At 38.9% G+C, this 20,170-nt stretch overlaps 1 protein-coding gene across 1 annotated transcript; it reads left to right on the top strand.

Moving 5' to 3' along the window:
• Nucleotides 1-254: 254 nt before the first annotated feature.
• Nucleotides 255-19,647, top strand: PLEKHG7 (pleckstrin homology and RhoGEF domain containing G7). Its single transcript, XM_063308470.1, has 14 exons — nucleotides 255-366; nucleotides 2,844-2,884; nucleotides 4,721-4,822; nucleotides 5,084-5,233; nucleotides 8,136-8,231; nucleotides 9,265-9,360; nucleotides 10,264-10,377; nucleotides 11,033-11,204; nucleotides 12,148-12,263; nucleotides 12,987-13,080; nucleotides 14,074-14,153; nucleotides 15,929-16,079; nucleotides 17,861-17,958; nucleotides 19,528-19,647. Exons 1-14 carry the CDS (start codon nucleotides 291-293, stop codon nucleotides 19,633-19,635), a joined length of 1,494 nt encoding a protein of 497 aa, XP_063164540.1. The 5' UTR covers nucleotides 255-290; the 3' UTR covers nucleotides 19,636-19,647.
• The last annotated feature ends 523 nt before the right edge of the window (nucleotides 19,648-20,170 follow it).

Genomic DNA, 20,170 nt, shown 5'->3' with positions numbered 1-20,170 from the left:
TGAAATTGCTTGACAAACATTATTTTCCCTGCAAAGACTCATTTGGGTAAGCCACCTTGCTATGTTGATTGGGTAATTTTCTGTACATTATTGTACAAGACTGTCTGTTTCAGACTATGAATGTTGGGATCTTTGGGTAAAAAATAAAGCCAAGGGTTGCATTTTCTCATTTCTTTAATAACAACTTTCTTGGAAGTAATTAAGTGCCATGTTTGTGTCTTCTTTGTAAACTGTACAGGTCAGCTGTCCGCAGGCATAGCTCAGTGGTGGTGAGTTTGCCTGGACTTGAGATGTTCCCAGGAGACCTGTTGATATCAGACAGTGCAGCACAATTCCTATACCGATCAGCATCACTGCAAAATTCAGGTCAGGGAGGGAGAGCTGTGAATTGAGCTTTGAACTAAGAATAGCTCCTATGGTTTGTATACTGTTAAATGTAGCACTGCAATAGCAGTTTTGCACCACTGGCTATGAAAACAACACCAGTCCCAACCAGAATGCCCTGCGCCTCCAGGCCTTGGTGGAAAAGAACATGCTAAGCCCTAAATGTGGATAACAAACCATAATTTCATGTTTATATACACAGAGAGAGAGAGAGAGAGAGACAAATAAACAGTCAAAAGTGAGACAATTGCCACCCTCACCTTCTTAGTCTTCCAAGAAAAAGTGTTGAAGCTGGAGGGTGTCTGTGTTCTATATTATAGTGCACCCAGTTAGAGTCCTGGTAACCACTGAATATGTGTCCCTGATGGTGATTGACTGCAGGGAAAAAGCAAGCCCTCCTCACCCACCCTACACACACCCATACTGCTTCTCTGTAAGTATTTACAATCAGAAATAATCCCAGTTGTGAAAATTCCTCAGTGGAAACACTCATGCTTAAGGTCTGAAATCATGCACACCTACTCCCACATGGTATAGTATAACTATAGTATTCCAAACAATGCTGTATGGACTCTGACTAGCAGGGCAAGCCAAGGTGCCTGGGGCATGAACTTGTAGTGTGATCTGGAATGAGTTTGAGCTGGTGACTCCTGAGGAAGTGGCAGAGGTCTCTCTGCTGTCAGCTTGGCCATCTGTTTCCTGGATCTGGGTCCCTCCTGGGTTGTGAAAGCCACCAGGGAGGTGACCGGCAGCTTGGTCCATGCTGTAGTATCTGCCTCTTTGATGGAGGAGGTGGTGCCTCCAGCCTTGAAAGAGGTGGTAGTGTACCCCCTTCTCAAGAAGCCAACTTTGGACCCAACAGTTTTCAATAACTGTTTTCCAGTCTCCAACCTTCCCTTTTGGGGGAAGGTTGTTGAGAAGGTGGTTGGTCTGCAGCTGACAATGGAGGAAATGAATTATCTAAATCTATTTCAGTCAGGTTTCTGGCTGGGATTTAGTAGTGAGACAGCTCTGGTTGTGCTTCTAGATGACCTTGGTAGAGCCAGGACGAAGGCCCATCAAACAGTCAGTCCTTGATAGTCTCATGGTTTGACTACTGCAATGTGCTCTACATGAGGCTGCCCTTGAAGACCACCTGGAAGCTTCAACTGGTCCAGAATGCAGCAGTGTGAGCAATGATGGGCATGCCTTAGTGTGCTCATATAATACCTCTGCTTTACAAGCTGCACTGGTTGCCAATTTGCTTCTGGGTGTGATTCAAGATGCTTGTCATTACCTATAAAGACCTTCATGGCATAGGGCCTAATTACTTGAGGGACTGCCTGTCTCCCCTAGTATCTGCCGCAAAATCCAGTCTAGAAGAGTTGGTGTGCTCTGGGTCCCTTCAATTAAGCAATGCCATCTATTGGTACCCCAGAAGTATGCCTCCTCTGTCATAGCCCCTGCTATCTGGAATGAGGTTCCCCTGAGATCCCCACAGCCCCCACCCTGCTGGTGTTTCAAAGAGTCATGAAAGCCTGGCTCTTCACCAACCTTTGGTGAGAATGACTGAAGCCTTCTTTTAACTTGGGTTGTTTTCTTTAGTTTCCAACTGGTTTGTTATTGTGCCATCTCTATCTACCCTTGTTTCATTTCTTCTTGTTTTTATTGTCCTGTTTTTCATGTTTTAAATAATTGTAATCCACCCAGAGTCACTGGGAATTGGGCAGCATATAAATTATTGATGATGATGATGATGATGATGATGGAACTGGCTGGTGCCCCTTGTAGATGGTGTCAAATAGACAGGTTTGCATTTCACATTTCAGTGTTTCTTTTGGCATCTTATCTTCTACTTCCTGGCTGTGTTGAGGGAGGGTATAATGGGCAGAGAACTATAAAGTGAATATTGTGAGCCAGGAGTTGAGGGGAAGATGTTGGATGGAAGGGAGGTTGCCAGCAGAGACAGCTGTGAGATTTGTAAGTTTGTTGGACATGGAGCATTGCCAGTTTTCCTCCCTTTTCGTGTTCTTTTTCCTTCTTTTCCTTTCTTTTCCTGGACACTGTTGCTTGACTGACTGGTGGAGAAGAGCCTGGTGATATAAATATCCCCCAACCAGGATTTTCCTGTGTGAGATCTCTTAGGATACCAGACATGCTTCCTGGAGAAATGGAGGTGGGGGAAGTGACTCAGTATTCTCAGAATGGCAACTTTTGGCCAAGTTAGCATGACTGTGTGCTGCCAGAACCATCATAAGGTGATTTGACTGGGTTAGCCCTCTGGAATAGTATCTCCCCCAGAAGTTCAAGTTTCCCTATCTCTGCTCTCCTTTAAATGGGCCGTGAAGACATGGTCTTTTTCCCAGGCACTGGATTGACTGAGTTAACTATGTTGTATAAATAGGGACATACAATCACATTTTCTACAGTAGGTATTTTTATTTCTTTAACAATGCTTTTCTTTTTCTTCCATGCAGTAGAATCCAAAAGGCCTTGGTGGCCATTCGCTAAAAAAGGAATTGTGAGTATTTTTCAAATTTTGCAGATTTTCCCCCTCACTATCAGTTGATGTGTCTATAGACTGAAAAATACATGACAAGCTTCTTCACTTTGAAGACCTCTAGATGAGTTGGACCATGGCTACAAATGCTGAGAGTTGAAGTCCAACATACCTTGAGGGCACCCAACTAGTTTTCACCAGCCACCCATACAGAATGTTTCCTTTTCATATACATTCTTTGCACAGTACCGTAATCCTCCATGAAAATTCCTATCTTGTTACCTTCTTCTTCCTGCTGCCACTGCTAAATGCCAGGTTAGTCTGTAGTAAAGCAGAATAAGGCAGCTGACCAGGCATGTCATTGAGCCCTGAGTGGCCACGAGTGGGGTGTTTCTCTCTCAAAGATGTGCCTACCTGGATTTTGAGTGTGGCAGCAGCTAGGAAGCCAGGGAGGTGGATATTATCTGGGAAAGAGTATTATCAGGGAACCTTAACAGCTTTCAGCACTGCACCACAGGTAACTCGGTGAGACCCTGTGTTTGAAGTTGGGCTGTATGGATTGAGTTTGTTGCTGCTGTGTTGACCTACCTGCTGCATAGTGACATCCTTGCCAGAGCTTCCCAATTCTACTGCTCAGCTGGCAGAGGAATCTCCAAGACTTTTAGCTCTTGGAGACTTTAACTTGCCATCATGTGGCACTGAGTTTGAAGCAGTTCAGTACAGCCATGTAACTGGCTGCCAGTAAGTTTCCAGGTGCAAGTCAGGGTGCTGGCTATTGCCTACTAAGGCCTGCATGGCATAGGGCCTGGTTATCTAAAGGGCCATCTGTCTCTTATTGTCTCTGCCCATCCAGTAAGGTCCAACAGTACTCCAGGTCCCATCTGATGAAACCCTGGAGGCATGCCTTCTCTGTCACAGTGCCTGCCCTCTGGAATAGTGTTCCCCCAGAGGTTCAGGTTTTCCTGACCCCAGTGCCTTTTAAATAGGCCTTGAAGATCTGGTCTTTTCCCCAGGCCCTGTAGTAAGTGGGATATGTGCTCCTGAGTGAAATTATATTAATGTGTCAGGTACGTTTGGCCCCCTGGTGGTGGTGGTCGTGGTGGTGGTAGGTAGGTAGGTAGGTAGGTAGATGATAGATGGATGGATGGATGGATGGATGGATGATAGAGACAAAAAGCAGCTGTATATGCTAGAAACATTTTGCTTAAATAAACTGAGATGGGGGAATAAAGGGCTACATTCAAACAGGCATGCACCCAGTGTTCATTAATACAGCTTGGATATTTAGATTCAGTTCAAGAGTTAGGTCAACAAATGGAAGAACATCTATAAGGGATTATAAAATAGCAGAGAAGGGTAGCTACTTATCACCATAGCAGCCCCATATTTTGCACTGATATTCAACTCATATTTCTGTAAGCTATATAGAAACATAAGCTATGCCACAGAAAGTCATAGGTTTTCCTTCACTCTGGTGGTAGAGAGAAAGGGATACCCTCATAACTTATGGTGGATGAACAGACTGTTACTTAATTCTTCTGCATTCCATACACTCTGAAAAGATTCACTTACAATAAAAACAAGCACAATATTTCCCTGCTTATTTTCCTGTGCCAGTACTGACTAATCTGGTAGATCAGTCTACTTTATTTTTTACCTATATTCCACAACAGTTGGCAATCATGTTTCAATAAAAGTCATATATCTTCATGATGCAATGCCTTTTCAAAGTCTGATCTTGATTTTTCTAAAGGGAGACCTCACTGGAAAATAATCTATAACCTTCCCTCTTCCCTCCAGTTTAAATATACAACTTCAGATTTTGCAAACTAACATGTAAATTTTGTCTTTAAATAGAATAAAGACAAACAAAAACAAATGGCTGAGCTGGAATACTGTCTTTCAACTCTAACCATTAACATGCCAGAGTGTGATGGCTACAGATTACACAATGTTAAGGTACAATACTACTTATCATATAATTTTCAGTCCCCTATATTTGTTTTAACTTTGTATTTTGATTTCTCTTAACTGATTATTTCCCTCAGTGCAATATATAGAATATTATTAATGTTATTTTATATGAGCTTCAACCCTATAATAAATATTCAACAGAAAAATGCTGAATATCAACAATCACTCTGGTGTTTAAATAGCAAAGAATTCTCATTTCAGAATGAATATGTATAAATAAGTATATATTTGTATTCACAAGTACAGGATAAAACATGGCATGAAATGTTGAAGACGCATCAGCTTGAGCCACAAACTGCTGGTGATCAGTTAGACACAAAGAAGAAAGAAGCTGTGTGGGAGCTATTCACAACAGAATGCAATTACTTTCTTGATCATCTTTTGGTTCTCAAAATGGTATGTTTAAGCTTTTCAGCAACTTTACTGCTTGCAGCTTGCCCATTCACCTGACAATAGTCTTATGCAACCATTTGCTCCACTGAAGGTGGTGTTCTGTAGCCTGAGATGCCAGCTGTAGCAGTGGTTGCTCAACAAGACTCTGGCAATTTTTACAAATCAATCTGAGTTGGAAAAAGTGCATTGGAAAGGGGCATCTCTTTTTAGAAATAATCTAAGAGCAGATCCAGACTTTCTGCTTGGCCCATCATCAGCACTCTCTGCTCCCTGAGTGCAGGAATGGATGACCCTGTCCTTCTCCCATTCCCAGCCCATTGCAAACACATCTCACATCTATGTTTTCCAGTGTCAGTTCAAAACTGCTGTTTTGTGAGGGGAGCTACCTAAAGCCCTTCAGCAGACATGGTCTCCAGTGCTTCATTCCATTCTAATAGCATCCGTGTCCGGTTAGCTGCCGTGCCTTGCATGTCCCCCCTCCCTCCCCCAGCAGGTTCCTTCCTTGCCAGGCTATGTTCTCTGCTGGTGGGTAGTGGCTATTTTTTAAATAATCTTGACATTAAGGTTGATGGTCTGATGTCAATGAACCATCTGCAACCCTAGAAGCTTATGCTCCATTCAACCCTTTTGATTTCTGCCCAGGTTGGCTGAACGAACTGCACAGTTCTGCAAAGCTACCCCTCCTTAAAAAACAAAAACAAAAAGCTTTAAGTTGCAATGGAGAAAATGGCTACTTGGTTTCCATAAACCTGATCTATCAGTCCTTTCTTGCTACAAAGTTTCCATGGCTTCACAGAGGAAATAGGAGTGAAAAAAAATCACCTGTTCCTTGTTGCTTTGATTACTATATTGTAGTATAAGAGGAACCCTGGAACATGAAGGGAGGGGGGTGGGGAGAGAATCTTTGTTAGTGTCAAAGCAGCTAATATGGGAAAGGGGGTGGTAGTGGCAAAGGATCCACGTGTTCAAACATTTGGGAAAACAAGCAAAGAGATAGGAACTAGTGAGAAGGGAACAATCCATGAAAGGAAAGAAAGACATTGGTAGACTGATCCACACAAGAGCTGGCTAGTGAGGGTTGCTTTCTATGCATGGATAGGAAAAGCAAGAAGAAGGAGAATGGCCAAGCAGATCTTGCAGTGCAATCCAGAATGGAATTTCTGAAACTGGCTTAAGAAACAGATGTGTTGGATAAATGGAAAGTATAACTCAGCACACTTGATTGGGGAAGGTTAGCGTGATGCTATGTTAAGAACAGTAAAACTCAATTTAACAATAATCAGGTCCATATATAATATCAATAATGTGACTTGCTTATTTTTGGCTTATGCAAGTGCTATGCAAGTCCATTCTGTATAGCTTAAAGTTAAGTGTGAACCAGTCCACAAGGAGTTGTTGAACAATCCATGATTTAAAAAATCTTGGCTCAGTAGTATGTGCAAATAAGGCCAATCTAAAACATAAAACTTCCTGGTTTCTTCAACAGTATACTGCTTTTGTTCTTCACTTCTGCATTTACCAGCTTCCTTCCTACATGAGATCTGAAACTCAGTTGTACAAATACATTTGTGAAGAAAAGACTGCTTGCATTTACTTAAATGGGGAATTATGCTCACTTGAAATGGCTTCCTCAAAATTAAGAGGAAGATATTCTTCTAGTACAGTATTTCTCAACATTGTCAACTTTAAGATGTGTGGACTTCAACTTTCAGAATTCCCCAGCCAGAAAGGCTGAGAAACACTGTTCTAGTCATGAGTCTTTCCAAAGGGAAAGGGAAAATCTCCCTCCAATCACACTCATTTCCTGATGACTTAATGGACATGGCCAGGTAGTTGCCTTGGCACCGTATAGAAATGGTTTGTCCCATTGCCTCCTTCTGGAATGGCATTTCCACTTCCAAACAGAGGTTACAGCCTTATATTTCCTGGTGCTCTCTCATCCAATATTTTCTGTACAAGGCTGGGTGGGTGCTCACTGCATCTCCTATAAAGAAGTTGTGAGGTAGATAACCATCATTACTTACTATATATAATAATCAGAAGCAATGAACCTAGTTTAATTATACCAATACTTGGTATTTCAAAGAAAGTACCTTGAGAGAACAGCATTGTGCTTCCTGAAAAGACCTGTATAAAACAAGAACATGGGCAAAACATATGGCCCAATTTTATACATGCCTACTTCCAATTAAGCCATTTGGAGGGTTTAATTCTTTAACTGAATTGTTGAGTAATTGTCATTTCAACTTGGCAGCAATGCAGTATGTACAGATTTCCAAGCAATTATGAGCACATCTGTGTTGTGTTTTTAGGAAACTATTACAGGAGATTTGGGGGGAAATGATGAGAGGAAGGGAGATACATTCACTAATATATAAACATATAATGCAGGTCCTTGAAAAGTAATTCTATTCTTGGGATTTTTTGCTTATTTGGGGGATGGACAGAACACAGATTGTAATTTACTAATAGTTCTCCAGATGATCTGAAATAGATTTGGCAGGGATAACGTATTCCCAGTTCTTTAATAATGACAACAACATGACCCCACTGTCCTAAATTATAATACTGAAATGAAGAAAGCTTAGGACAAGGATGAGTTCAGTTCAGTTTTGACAGCCAGAACTGATTCTTGACTTTACAGTTCATTCTAAATCAATCAATCAATCAATCAATCAATCAATCTCTCTCTCTCTCTCTCTCTCTCTCTGAATAATTGGTAGATTATGACATTCTAGTTTAAAAACAAAGTAATCTTTCAGTGAAATCTGAACTCTGTTTTGGAGCTATAATGGGACTGGAGAAGGATTAGCTTCCTCAAAAGAAAGAACCAGTAGCAATGGTAGGATTCAGGGATTTGGAAAATAAATTATTACCCAGAAATTACTGTTTGTTTCTTTCAAAGATCTTTATGGATACATTAAAGTACCTGCAGAGCAAGGAACTCCTTCCAGATGTGGAACCTCGGCTACTATTTGCAAATTTGGAAGAATTAAATCAGGTGACAACAAGGAACTTTAGTGATAATAAAAAATGTGGACTTATACCAGAATTATTCATGCTACTGAATTAATATGATTGGTAATAATTAAAGTAAAATACTAGTAGTATCAAAACAATCCAAATCCTGCTTATTTTTAAAAAATGTTGATCTCTGGAAAAATTGAAATAGAAAATACAAGATATTAAGTTTTCAATGCATTTATCCCAAAGTAGTGGTTCAATTATAAAGTATGTTATATAGCCCTACATTAAACAGCATTTGGACTCCTGGTTTGAGTGGTGAAAACTGTGTGTGCTCACCAGATCTGACATATTTTTTTTAATGATGATCTAGAACTCATTTTAATATCTGTTAAGATTTCAATAGATTTTCCTTATTTTATGCTAGAGTAGGAAAAAAGATCCTGAGATCTTAACACCAATATTACAGAAGAATGTCTTTTGCTCTCCATCTTACAATAAGACATAAATTCTAGAAATATATTTTAATTTAATTTCAAAAGAACATTCATGGGCTGTGCTACACAAATTCAGCAGGGCAATCTCCCCCAACCTGGGCCAATCCAGAAGTGCTCAACCTCAGTAATTAAAAACACTGAAAAGTTTTTGCCAAACCTAACTTGGCTGCCTGGAGGAATGATTTGGGGAAAGGATCACGGGCACTAAAAAAAAAGGACAAACTTGCAGTGAAACAACCAGGCTTGAGAAATGAAGTGGAAAAGAAGTACAGCAAGTAACTTTTGGGAAGAATAACAGGAAAAACAACCTTTTTCCTACCTGGTTGTGGTGTCTTCCTGCCAATTACACAGTGGCATCACAAAGCACTTTCAAATCCAAGTGCAGCAGGCAGGGTGGTCTTTATCTGCTTCAGAGAAAAGAGGCCTCTTCAGTTTTCACCCTATCCACCTTTCTTTGCAGAGGCTGTCATCTTCTGGCCTACAGGCTTCAGTGGAAAAGAATGTGGCTCTTACCTTGTGTATCTTAAAGTCTAGTGTTTTATCCAAAATTAATTTCAAATACTCTTTACCTAGGTGACTCTAAGTTTTGTAACCAGTTTATTTAGCACCATAGAGGATCATCTTCTCAAGCGAACACCCTCCCTTGATTTCACCAGCATACTCACAAAGGTAAAAAGTGACCAAATACATTCAAGTTATGAAACCTGGTAAGAAATGTTGGGAAGCAGAACATTTTAATTATCCTGAAGAAACCCACAATTCTGTCCTTTTAGTCTCAAATCGCTAGAGTGCCACAAAAAAAGGTGTTTTTGCTACAAAAGTTCAAAGTGGCTTCCTTTCCTACAGTTATGATAAGTTGTTTTTCCCAATCTTTTGATTTCTAGGTATGTTGGATTTCAGTGCCTATAATCCTCCAGGCTCCAAGGCTTTGGTCATTGTGGCTGATAATGGAAATCTGACATTTGGACCAATCTATTTGGACAACTAAACACAGTGCAAAACCACTAGTGAAACCTTGCTTTAACAGACTAATTGGGAGAAAGGGTGTCTGTTATTGAGAACATTCCATTGAATTGGGCATGGCAGGGCTTTACATCATTTGTGTGATTATGTTATTATGTACATCATACGAGCCATGCCAATTGAGTAATTCTCTGATTACACAAAATACATAAATCACAGCAGAAATTTGGTCTTTTATATGCAACATCTCTTGCATTAAGGTCTGGTAAAATGGAGTTTCAGAGATCGTTTCCTTTTGTCAGCCAAAGACAAGCCAGTGGGTTGCATGATCCTATGCATATTTACTGAGAAATACATTTTATTGAAATCAATGGAACATCCTAAATTAATGTGCTTACTGTTTCAAGCCTTGCACTAAGGCTGGATCAGGCCCAAGGGACTTTTGTTTTGTTTTGTTTTTGTAACAATCATGAACAAAGAACTAATATTAATGTATACAAGATTCAGAATCATGGCTAGGTGAAAAATGCAAGACAAAATTTTTTAAAAGCATATGGATCAGTATGCTGGTATTCTAATAGTAAGTGTCTAGTATTTTTTATCTTCCAGTATTTCCAAGGTAACCTGTGTCAGAGCCACCAGATATACTGTCTGACTTACACTTCTGCTGTTTTTTACTTGGAAAAACTGAAGAAAAGAGAGGACTTTGGAACCTATTTGAAAGTAAAGCTATTAATCTTGTCTTTGATTGCTTTTATAGTGTTTTAAATTCATTCCACTATGTCCAGAATAAATCACTATTATCTGATAGATAAAAGACATATAATTAACAGGGTCTTCTGATTAAAAAATATATACAAGCTGATTCAATCCGCCTTTAACTGAATAATGGCAGAATATTGATGCTGATCAATATGTTAAGTTCTTCCAGATGGCACAGCCTAGCTGACCTTGGCTGATCTCAAAAGCTAAGCAGGGTCAGATCTGGTTGGTACTTGAATGAGAGATGACCAAGAAATACTAGGGAGGTAAGCTAGACTAAAAAGAAAAAGAAAAATTTACAGAAGGCAGCAGTGGGAAGCCATCTCCAAACTGCTACCAACAAACAACATACATGCACCAATGAAAAAAAAGAAAATTGCCAGAGTTAAACTTAACTCAAAAGAGATTTAACACTAGTACTTCATGGTAATATACCTTGAAAAGATTCACTTTGAAAAAAATAGAATAATTTGCAAAGATATGTTACGTGACAAATAATGTCATATTCGATTTACATTTAAGAAATAAATGGTTTATGGTATGACTGATACTCATTCTGTTAAGAAAGCCCACTGAAGTTGTGTTCCTAACATGATTTTTCCATCAAATTCAACAGTGGTGTGAGCGGAACAAAGAGTGTAAGCGACTCCGTCTATCTGAAATGTTAGTTGCACCTTTACACAAGCTGACCCGCTATCCCCTCCTGTTAAAGAACATCTGGAAAAATACAGAGGCAGCAGAGAAAGTTACCATTAGCTCACTTAAGGAAAAGGTGGAAACATCAATACGTGAGTAAAGGAAGTCTAAACATCAACCTTGCTTTGGGATTTGTTCTGTTCTGAGTTTCTCAAATTTGCAAAAATTGTTTTTCTATGACTGTAACTAGGACAAAAAAATAGCAAGGTTGGTATTACTTCATTATTACACCCCCATTTCAGTTTTATTTTCAGTATTATATTTTCAGTATTATATCTCGCCTTTCAGTTTTGGACTACAGTATCTTGTGAATGTTTCTTCTCTGCCAAAATGTTAGATCATCTCTGAAGGCCTAGGGAATTTGCAGGCTGAGATGTGGCCAGGCCTTCTCCATGTTCATCCCACAACACTGGAATATCCTCTGGACCCCTGCCCTTATTCTGCTATTTTTGTTTTGGAAAGCTTTCTTGTTCCTTTTGGCCCATTCCCTTTTCATCCCCTGTGGTTTTTGCCATATAGGCTCTTAATCAATTTTGTTTTTACTGTTTAGGTCTTACTATCCGGTGGTTATTTTAAGTATTCTATCATTATATTTGGATATTTTTTTAAATTTATGCTACAGTTCTTATATTTTTTATGTTTGCTGTTCTTAATTTATTAGATATTGGTTTTAAAATATTTCTGATACATATAGGATGCTTGGGGAAACTATTTGTTCTGAAAATTAATGTACAAACTATTTAGTGCCAGTATCAGTAGTAGTACCATACAAACTAGCTGAAAAAATCAACTTATTCGAACTAGAACAAAGCACAAGAAACTAAAAATCTGACAACTCAGTTTTGGGATATACACAAATTGATTTTTTGATATTATGATATCCAGAGATTAACTACTTGCACTAGAGTCTACCAATGTGGACATTCACTTCTTGTGTGAAGACTGCTAATGCTCATCATAATTTGCAATCCAAAATATGTATGTAGATGTCATTATCAGTCATCCATTCTTGACTTTCTGTGGCATATTTTTCAGGGGATTTGGAAGGTAAAGTGAAATGGCTGGACAATTTTCAGAAATTTAAACAGCTTCAGGAAATTATAATTTGGCCTTCACTTTGGGATCAAGACAAAAGATTTTTTGTTCCTGAGGTATGCAATTTCTTGATTAGTATAGAAAATGTTATACTGTAGTCTAAATCTTTCTCAGCTAAGAGTTACCATACAAATGGAGAAAAAGTTTCTAACAATTATCACATAGTGTGGAATATTCTACCTTCATGGCAGGTAGATCACAATATTCAATCACAAGATTGAATGGAAATGGTTACAATCTATTGATTGTTTGTTTGAAAGGATTGATCACAGTAAGAACTATAAAGTTTGAGGGGTCCCGTGACAAGGTGGTCCTGGAGCCCATAAAACAAAAGTCTGGTATTTTCACCCTTTCAGTGTCTCCTCCACGTCCCGGTTGCTTCTTCATAACATTTTTTTAAATGTTTGGATGTGGTGTACTATAGTTATGCTCAGCATTTTCATTTCTTCAGCCAGCCTCTAAGAGAAGGAGGCATTACCAGACCCATGCTGCTGCTTTTTTAAAAACAAATAAATATATGTGTGTAGTGCTGAAGTCAGAGTCCCTGATTCCTTTGCTCTGCTCCATGCTAAGAAAGCAGAGACTGGTGTTAAAAACTTTGTATTGAGAAGTTTGGATAAATGAGATTTGATCACTGTAGCCTTTAACAGTGTGATGATGTATCAGTTTGTTTTCTACTGACATGTAGCTTGCTATTTATCTTCTTTACACTTTCAAATAAAAATTCACTTCTGATCTATTAAATGACCTTTTCTGGCTTCCTTTTTCCCCATCTTAAGTGTCTCAAGTACATGCTAAGAGATAACCCACGTGAAAACATCTTGTCACCTACAAACAGATCACTTGTTCTTGAAGGGCGATTAATACTTGCAGGTAAATATTTCACATCTGGCAAGCATATCAGACAATACACAGAATGAAATAGCTTCCAAACCTCATGAAACAACAGAAACAAAATCTTGACAAAATGAGTCACAGAATTAATCTTACCCAGGCAATGCTTCTAACTCATTTTTGTTTCCAGTTCTGGATATTTAACTGACGCACTACTGAATTAGTAGAAGTACATGACCGTAGTTACAAATCAGAGCATCAGTCAGAGAAAACTAGGGCCTCCATAAATGCAGTAGGGCTTTGTAAGCATTCAGAGAGGCACTTCACAAAGTCAAGGCAGCATTCCCCCACCACCACCATGGTTTGCAATGTGCACAGTCTACTACTTAGTCAAGACCAAATGGATCTCCAACTGGTGTTCTTTTTGCCTGCATATTCCTGGGGTTGGTTCAGAGGTCTACTACAGTATTAACTCTTGGGGAATTCTTTTGTTCAGCCTCTTATGAGATGCAGCTGCTTTCTCTTAGCCAGTTCTCTTACATCACGGGACTGGTGTTTTTTTTTTCGGATGAATGGGGGGAGTTACCGTGGGACTCCAGACTTGAAATCCATAGTCTGTCCTAATGCTACTTCTGCTGCCACCAGTGCTTTGCAGTCATTTACTTAACTCAGCCTTGTAGATACAATTGCAAGTGTTTTTACATCAGGGCCTACCTATACATTGTAGTCCATAGCACTGTGGCTGGTATGAATGTTTAATAACTCAAATATAAATTTTAACTCTATACTTATAAAGAAGATGCAGGTGTTAATGGTAGGGAACTGTTTTCTCCCAATTTCCTCATGCACAGAAGATAAAATTGTAAAATCAGATATCTGTTGGTGGGAAAAGGTAACATACTTTTGGACTTCTTCCAAATTCTTTCTATTAGATCAGCCAAAATCAAGATGCAGCAAAATGCTCAGAAAATAAAATGTTAGTTTTGTTTTTAAAATATCTGCATCACAGTTCACCTTTTATTTGCTCCCCAGAATCTATGAGATTTACTGACGTCTATCTGTTCCTGTTTGATGATTTGCTATTGATTACAAAACCTAACCGATATAAAAAGGTAACAAAATGAAAGAAGGAAAGAAAGAGAAAAATAATAATCAGCTGCTGTTCTATTTATATACATTTTGACCTGTTGGGAGCAGAAAGAGTTGTGGATTACCAGCATAGCAACTATTTAATTATCAAAGAATTCAGAAGAAGGCTATTATTCAGAATAGAATAATACAGTATGTTTTCTTGCAGAAAGCTACCTGACTTGTCTTCAGAACTGATTCATTCAGCACTTGGAATTGTCTCCCTTTGTTTCGCTTGTTGAGGCAGTTCCTGGTAGAGAGCGCATGTTGCTAACATTTACAAAGACACACCTTACCAAACAAAGCCATCATTTGCTTACATGGTGGAATCACTTTTTGGAATGGCCTCCAACTTCTGTGGTTCACCTTCAGTGCCATCCTGATCAACAACTTTTGAATTAGCAGTAATCAATTTTAAGAAGATGGAAAAAATAGCGTAGATCAAAGAGCAGATGGCAGACAGAAATAAGGATTTTGCAACAGTCTAAACATGTTATGGTATAAATAAATCCCTATAAATCGTGGGGGGGGGGAGACCTATTGAAATGCAAGGGCTAAGTTTAGCTGAGCTTACTAACTGTATAGGGAGGGGGGAAGATTATCCCTGAAGATCATCTTTAAAGAAACAAAAAACACTCTTGCAAAACATACACTAAAGCCATTGGCTTATTCTTTGGGTGAGTTAGTCTCCCAGAACAGAGAGGCCTTAAGGTTGCTGTGATAGAAGCCAAGTCTTTGGAGGACCTGTAATACCTGCTTGTATCAACAATGTTGCTTGTTGTAAAGACTTCATTCCATACTTTCAATATCTTCTATTTTATTGTGCATGGTAGTTATTACAGCTTGGCTGAAGGATATGGGGTGGGGACTCCACTTGACTCTCTTCACAATAGGTAGTAAATATAGTTAACATTAATAACTAGAGAATGTTTCTGGCTTATGTCAAAAGCTGTGCAAAGGTGACTAGCTTCACAACCACTAAGATGGGGTTAGTTGTAATTATGGTTTGTTGAAGAAGTTATATTGGCCTGGTTCAAACATAATGCTAAGGTACAAACATGATTTACTGAGCATGATGATTCTCTTATCTCATTAAGCCGAAAATAAAGAAACCACATTAAGGTTTAGCATGTTGTACACTTTCTGCAGAGCCTTTGATATAAGCAGGAAATGGCCCTAGTTATTCATATTAATAGCTTGATTTATTCATCTTTACCCTGCTGGTTTCCAAGTCTTTCTCCTTTCTTTTCCTCCCTCTTCTCCTTGGATACACCCAAAGTTGGGATTCAATATGTGTGCTTCCAAGCTGGTTCACTGTCTCCTTCCCACAACTAGTTTCCTTTCTTTCCATTCCATCTCCCTCCCACCCATACTTGACCTGTATGGGTTAATTAAACTATGACATAAACCAGAAGATTTGAGGTGAGCTTGCTAACTCTTCCTACAATCTCTATTTCAGTGGCGACTGTGGGTGGAGAGTCAAAATTGGCAAAAGCATCACTACACAAGCCCTGCCCCTTTTGAATATGTGTGCACCATCAGTGCATTACAAAATGGCCAGGGCTTGTATCACAACACTAAATCCGCCAACTTGCAAATTATCACCCCCCACACTGCTGTTCTATTTCTATTTATTCATCTCAGAGAATCCTAGGTCCTAGGTCCTGCATCCTGCAATTTAGCTAGTTAGCTTAACCTGAATCTTTCCTGCCTTCCCTGCCACCATGGGTCGCAAATACGTTTTTTGGTTTCATTTCAGAAATTTGACCTGAGTTTAACACCTGTCTGTTCTTTCTTCACTCTGGAGTTGCAATCTTTGCTTGAAGAAGGTGGTAACTGCACAGTACTTGACCAGCCTATTCCATTAGATAGAATGATGGTCAAAAACATTGATTCGTTCCATATAACAGGTACGTTAAATGCTTTACAATTGCTTAGCCAGTGCTTTTAAAAATTGTAGATGTCATATACACAGTAGTTTTTTGAGTGCATGATCATCTAAGTCAGCCCTCTTTAAAATGTTTAGAAAACTTAAAGAATGCACTGGTGAGTGAAGCATTTCCAAAAATGTCTACTTTCATTTCAAAGCCTCTAAACAGCCATTGTATGCATGCAACAGCTTGTAAGTAATGAGTAGAATTCATACAATAATGAACTGCAGATGGCATTTATTATGGACATCTTTTAAAAAGTGTGCTGGGGAAAGAAGCCAAACTGATGAGACAGACCCACAATTTAACACTGACATTGGTATTCATAGTTAAATCTAAACCACCCTTATTCCTATACATGTGAAAATGAACCTTCTGCAAAATAATTCTTATTTTATCCACTTTCAAATAAATCTACTGTAATATTTGGGTTCTCCGTTTTCGATGTCCCCAGTGTATAATGTATTAGTATGAAGATGTTGTTCACAGCTCATGGAGGTTTGAAGCAACTGGTTATATATAGTGCATGTGACTATGATATGATTATTATACCTCTTCATTATTCGACTGATTAAATACTGCTATGGAGATTACAGTGATTGTTAATGTCACAAGAAATCTTATATCTATAAAACCAGCTTCAACTCTTAAAAATATAGTCTATTTCTGCCTCATGTGTATAGACAGACACAGTAAATATTTGATCAGAAGAGAAAAAATGGGGAGGCACTATTATGCCCTTTCCTTAGAAAAGCAATTTAAGAAATAATATATAGGTATGCAGATAATTAAAACTAAAATGGAAATGGAAAAGCTAGTTTTCATATTCAAATTTAGTCTTAATACAATCTATTATATGTTGAAGTAGTAACTCAGACAGCTGCGAGATTAAATACCATCATTTATAGCAGAACCTTTTTCTTAGTATTGATGAATACATTCTTTTACTATTTATTTATTTATTTATTTATTTTATTACATCCATATCCTCCCATTGGGGGACTCTGGGCAGAACTCTGCTATCCTCTTCATAGCAATTGAAAGGCATTCCTTGGATGATGAAATAAAGATAGGTAGTACTAGCAGAAGTGACATCACAAGAGCAACAACCAGATAGGAGAAAATGAAGCTTCCAAAGTGTGCATGATATTGCACTTTAATTTCCTTGAAGATCTTTATACTTAGTAGTTAACACTGATACCTTTTCACAGATATTTTTGGAAACCTTGTTTTTTGTTTTCTTACCACTTAGGACCACTTTTTAGACTGTATTTATTTCTAAACCTGAGTCATCTTTGTTTAGGAACATACATGATAGGGAATGAGACAGAGCCAAAACAAGCAATGGGAGAAACCAACATTAAACAGATAATGTAAACACCCATTCTCTTTGATGACACCCATTTTTATGTATGTATGTATGTATTGCTTCCTGGCATCCTCATCCCTTCCCCTTTCCCAGACTGCAGGGAAAATAAAGCAGTTAACAGAGATCTCAATTAATTTAATAAATAAAATTCTGAAAGTATGCCAAGGACTACATGAAATTAGCCCAAAGGTCATTGTTACCTACTATAAAAGAAAGCTAGCTGTACATTCCACTGAAGCTGTTTGTTTACTGAGTTGTCATCTGTGTGTACATCATGTGAAGTTATCAATTAAATATTCCCGTCACAAACTGAAAGGCAGCTATTCATTGTTTATAGAGACCAGGAGTGAAAATTGTGGGAGGTATTTATCATGTATCTATATTTTCTTAGCTCTGGGACTACGAAATGCTTTTCTAATACAGCATGAAAATAGGTATCAACAGTGCATAGGAGCCTACTTACTTCAAGCACAGACAGAGGTAGCCAAGGTAGGCATTTCATTTCAGAAACATTTCTTGAAAGCATAAAATGTATCCATGTTGTGGTATTAGCCTCTTTGATGGAGGAGTGGTACCTCCTGCCTTGAAATTGGTGGTGGTGCGCCCCTCTTCAAGAGACAGACCATCCTTGGACCCAATAGTTTTCGTTAACTATCATCCAGTCTCCAACCTTCCCTTTTGGGGGAAGGTTGTTGAGCAGGTGGTCAGTCTGCAGTTGATGAGTACTGTGGAGGAAATGGATTATCTAGACTCATTTCAGTCAGGTTTCAGCCATGATTTAGTATTGAGACAGCTTTGGTTGTCCTTGTACTGTAGATGATCTGTGGCGAAACCAGGATGGTGATGGTGCATCCATCCATGTGCTTCTTGATCTCTCAGTGGCTTTTGATACTGTTGACCATGGTATTCTTCTAAATTGCCTCCATGGGCTGGGCGCCATTTTATGGTGATTATCTTCCTTTCTCCAGGGCCAGTTCCAATCAATATTGGTTGGGGGGAGAGATGGCTCCCCAGGATCCTCCTTTGTGAGGTGCCATAGAGTTCTACCTTCTATCCCCTCCTTTTCAACATCCACACTAGACTGCTAGGTTCACTATCATCCATACACTGATAATACTTAATTATATTTCTTGATCCCAGGCTGGCCAAGTAAAGCTGTCAAGGTTCTATCCCAGTGCTTGGAGTCTGTGCGAGTTTGGATGGGGAAGAACTGTCTCCAATTCAACCCTACCAAGACTGACTTGAGTGTTTGGGCCACCCAGATCTGGGGTTATTCCATCTTTGATCTTAGATGGGGTTGCACTTTGCCATGGGGGTCTCAGTGAGCAGGTGGCAGCTGTGGCCAGGAAGGCCTTTGCACAGCTTCATCTGGGGCACCAGCTGTGCCCTTTCCTAGATCAGGAGGCCTGTCATACAGTCATACCCTGATCATCTCATGGCTTGACTACTGCAATAGCTCTACATGGGGTTGCCCTTGAAGACCACCCAGCAGCTTCAACTGATCCAGAAAGCAGTGGCACAGGCAGTGGTGAGCGTAACTCATTATGCCCATGTAACATCCCTGCTTTATGAGCTGCACCGGTTGCCTGTTTGCTTCCTGGTGCTATTCAAAGTGCTGTGATTACCAATATGCCTATCTTTACGGCATAGGGCCTAATTACTTGAGGGACTGCCTATCTCCTATAGTATCTGCCCAGCCAATTCAATCTAGCAGCATTGGCGCACTACAAGTGCCTTTGTTTAAATAATGCTATCTATTGGAACCCTGGAAGTATGCCTTCTCTGTAGCAGCACCCGCCTTAACCAGATTTTCGTCCCGGCCTTTAGCACGGGTGAGTGAGGCCCCCTTTGGATTGTGTGGGTTTGTTTCTCTTTCCTTCCTGTCTGTTTTTTGTCATTCTTGCCATCTTTTATTATTTTATTTTGCTCTTGTTTTTTCTTGTTTTTAATGTTTTTATTCATGAATTACCCAGAGTCGTTGGAAGTCAGGTGGCATACAAATTCAGTAAGTAAAATTTTAAAGTTAAATTAATTAAAAACACTTCCTTTTTCCCCCAGAAAACATGGATGTCCCAGATGGAAACAACAATCACCAACTTTGCAAGGAGAAATTATCTTTTAAATACTTCATTTTTCAATACACTTGCTGAATCATCTGAAATTTAGCTGTGACTTGTAATACTTTTACTTTTTTAATATTTTTATTTTTTAAAGAAAATTGTTAAAATGTTTGCAAACTTTTCTGAAATTCAGAAAAGTTTGCAAAAGGTGAAAATTTGGGAGCATACTTTAGCTGGAACAGAGTTCAGAGGACAACTCGTATGAATATATGCAAACAACAGTGCTACTGTGACCTTTAGTTCTTCTGGATTCCCTAATAAAGGAAAAAAAAATCGGAATACTAAGTGCCATTAAACTAACATCTTTTAATTTACCTTCATATTTAATTCTGTATCAGGCTATGGCAGCAGCATAATGCTTATAAAAAAAATAATGGAAGCCAGATAAGAGAAGGAGCCCTCAAGTGCATACTGTGACCTGCCTAATGTCAATAGGAAGAGAAAACATGAAGATGATAGTGGTGAAGAGAAAGCAGAGATGAAGGAACAGTGAGAAAGAAAAAAATCCTGCAATATGCAAGACTAATGTGACTACAAAAAATTAAGAAAATAATTGGAATTTGCATGGTGTATTGATGAAT

Source organism: Candoia aspera, chromosome 7, assembly GCF_035149785.1.
Source record: "Candoia aspera isolate rCanAsp1 chromosome 7, rCanAsp1.hap2, whole genome shotgun sequence".
NCBI lineage: Eukaryota > Metazoa > Chordata > Lepidosauria > Squamata > Boidae > Candoia > Candoia aspera.
The sequence above is the reverse complement of the archived record's forward strand: the minus strand, read 5'-3'. Positions and strand labels throughout refer to the sequence as shown.

Bases quoted from the DNA above. Each gene is read 5' to 3' on its own strand.
- PLEKHG7 (XM_063308470.1), top strand. From the start codon at position 291: ATGTTCCCAGGAGACCTGTTGATATCAGACAGTGCAGCACAATTCCTA. The intron at 5,234-8,135 runs GTATGTTTAAGC...TTTCTTTCAAAG, and splicing joins ATCTTTTGGTTCTCAAAATG to ATCTTTATGGATACATTAAA. The intron at 17,959-19,527 runs GTAGGCATTTCA...TTTTTCCCCCAG, and splicing joins CACAGACAGAGGTAGCCAAG to AAAACATGGATGTCCCAGAT.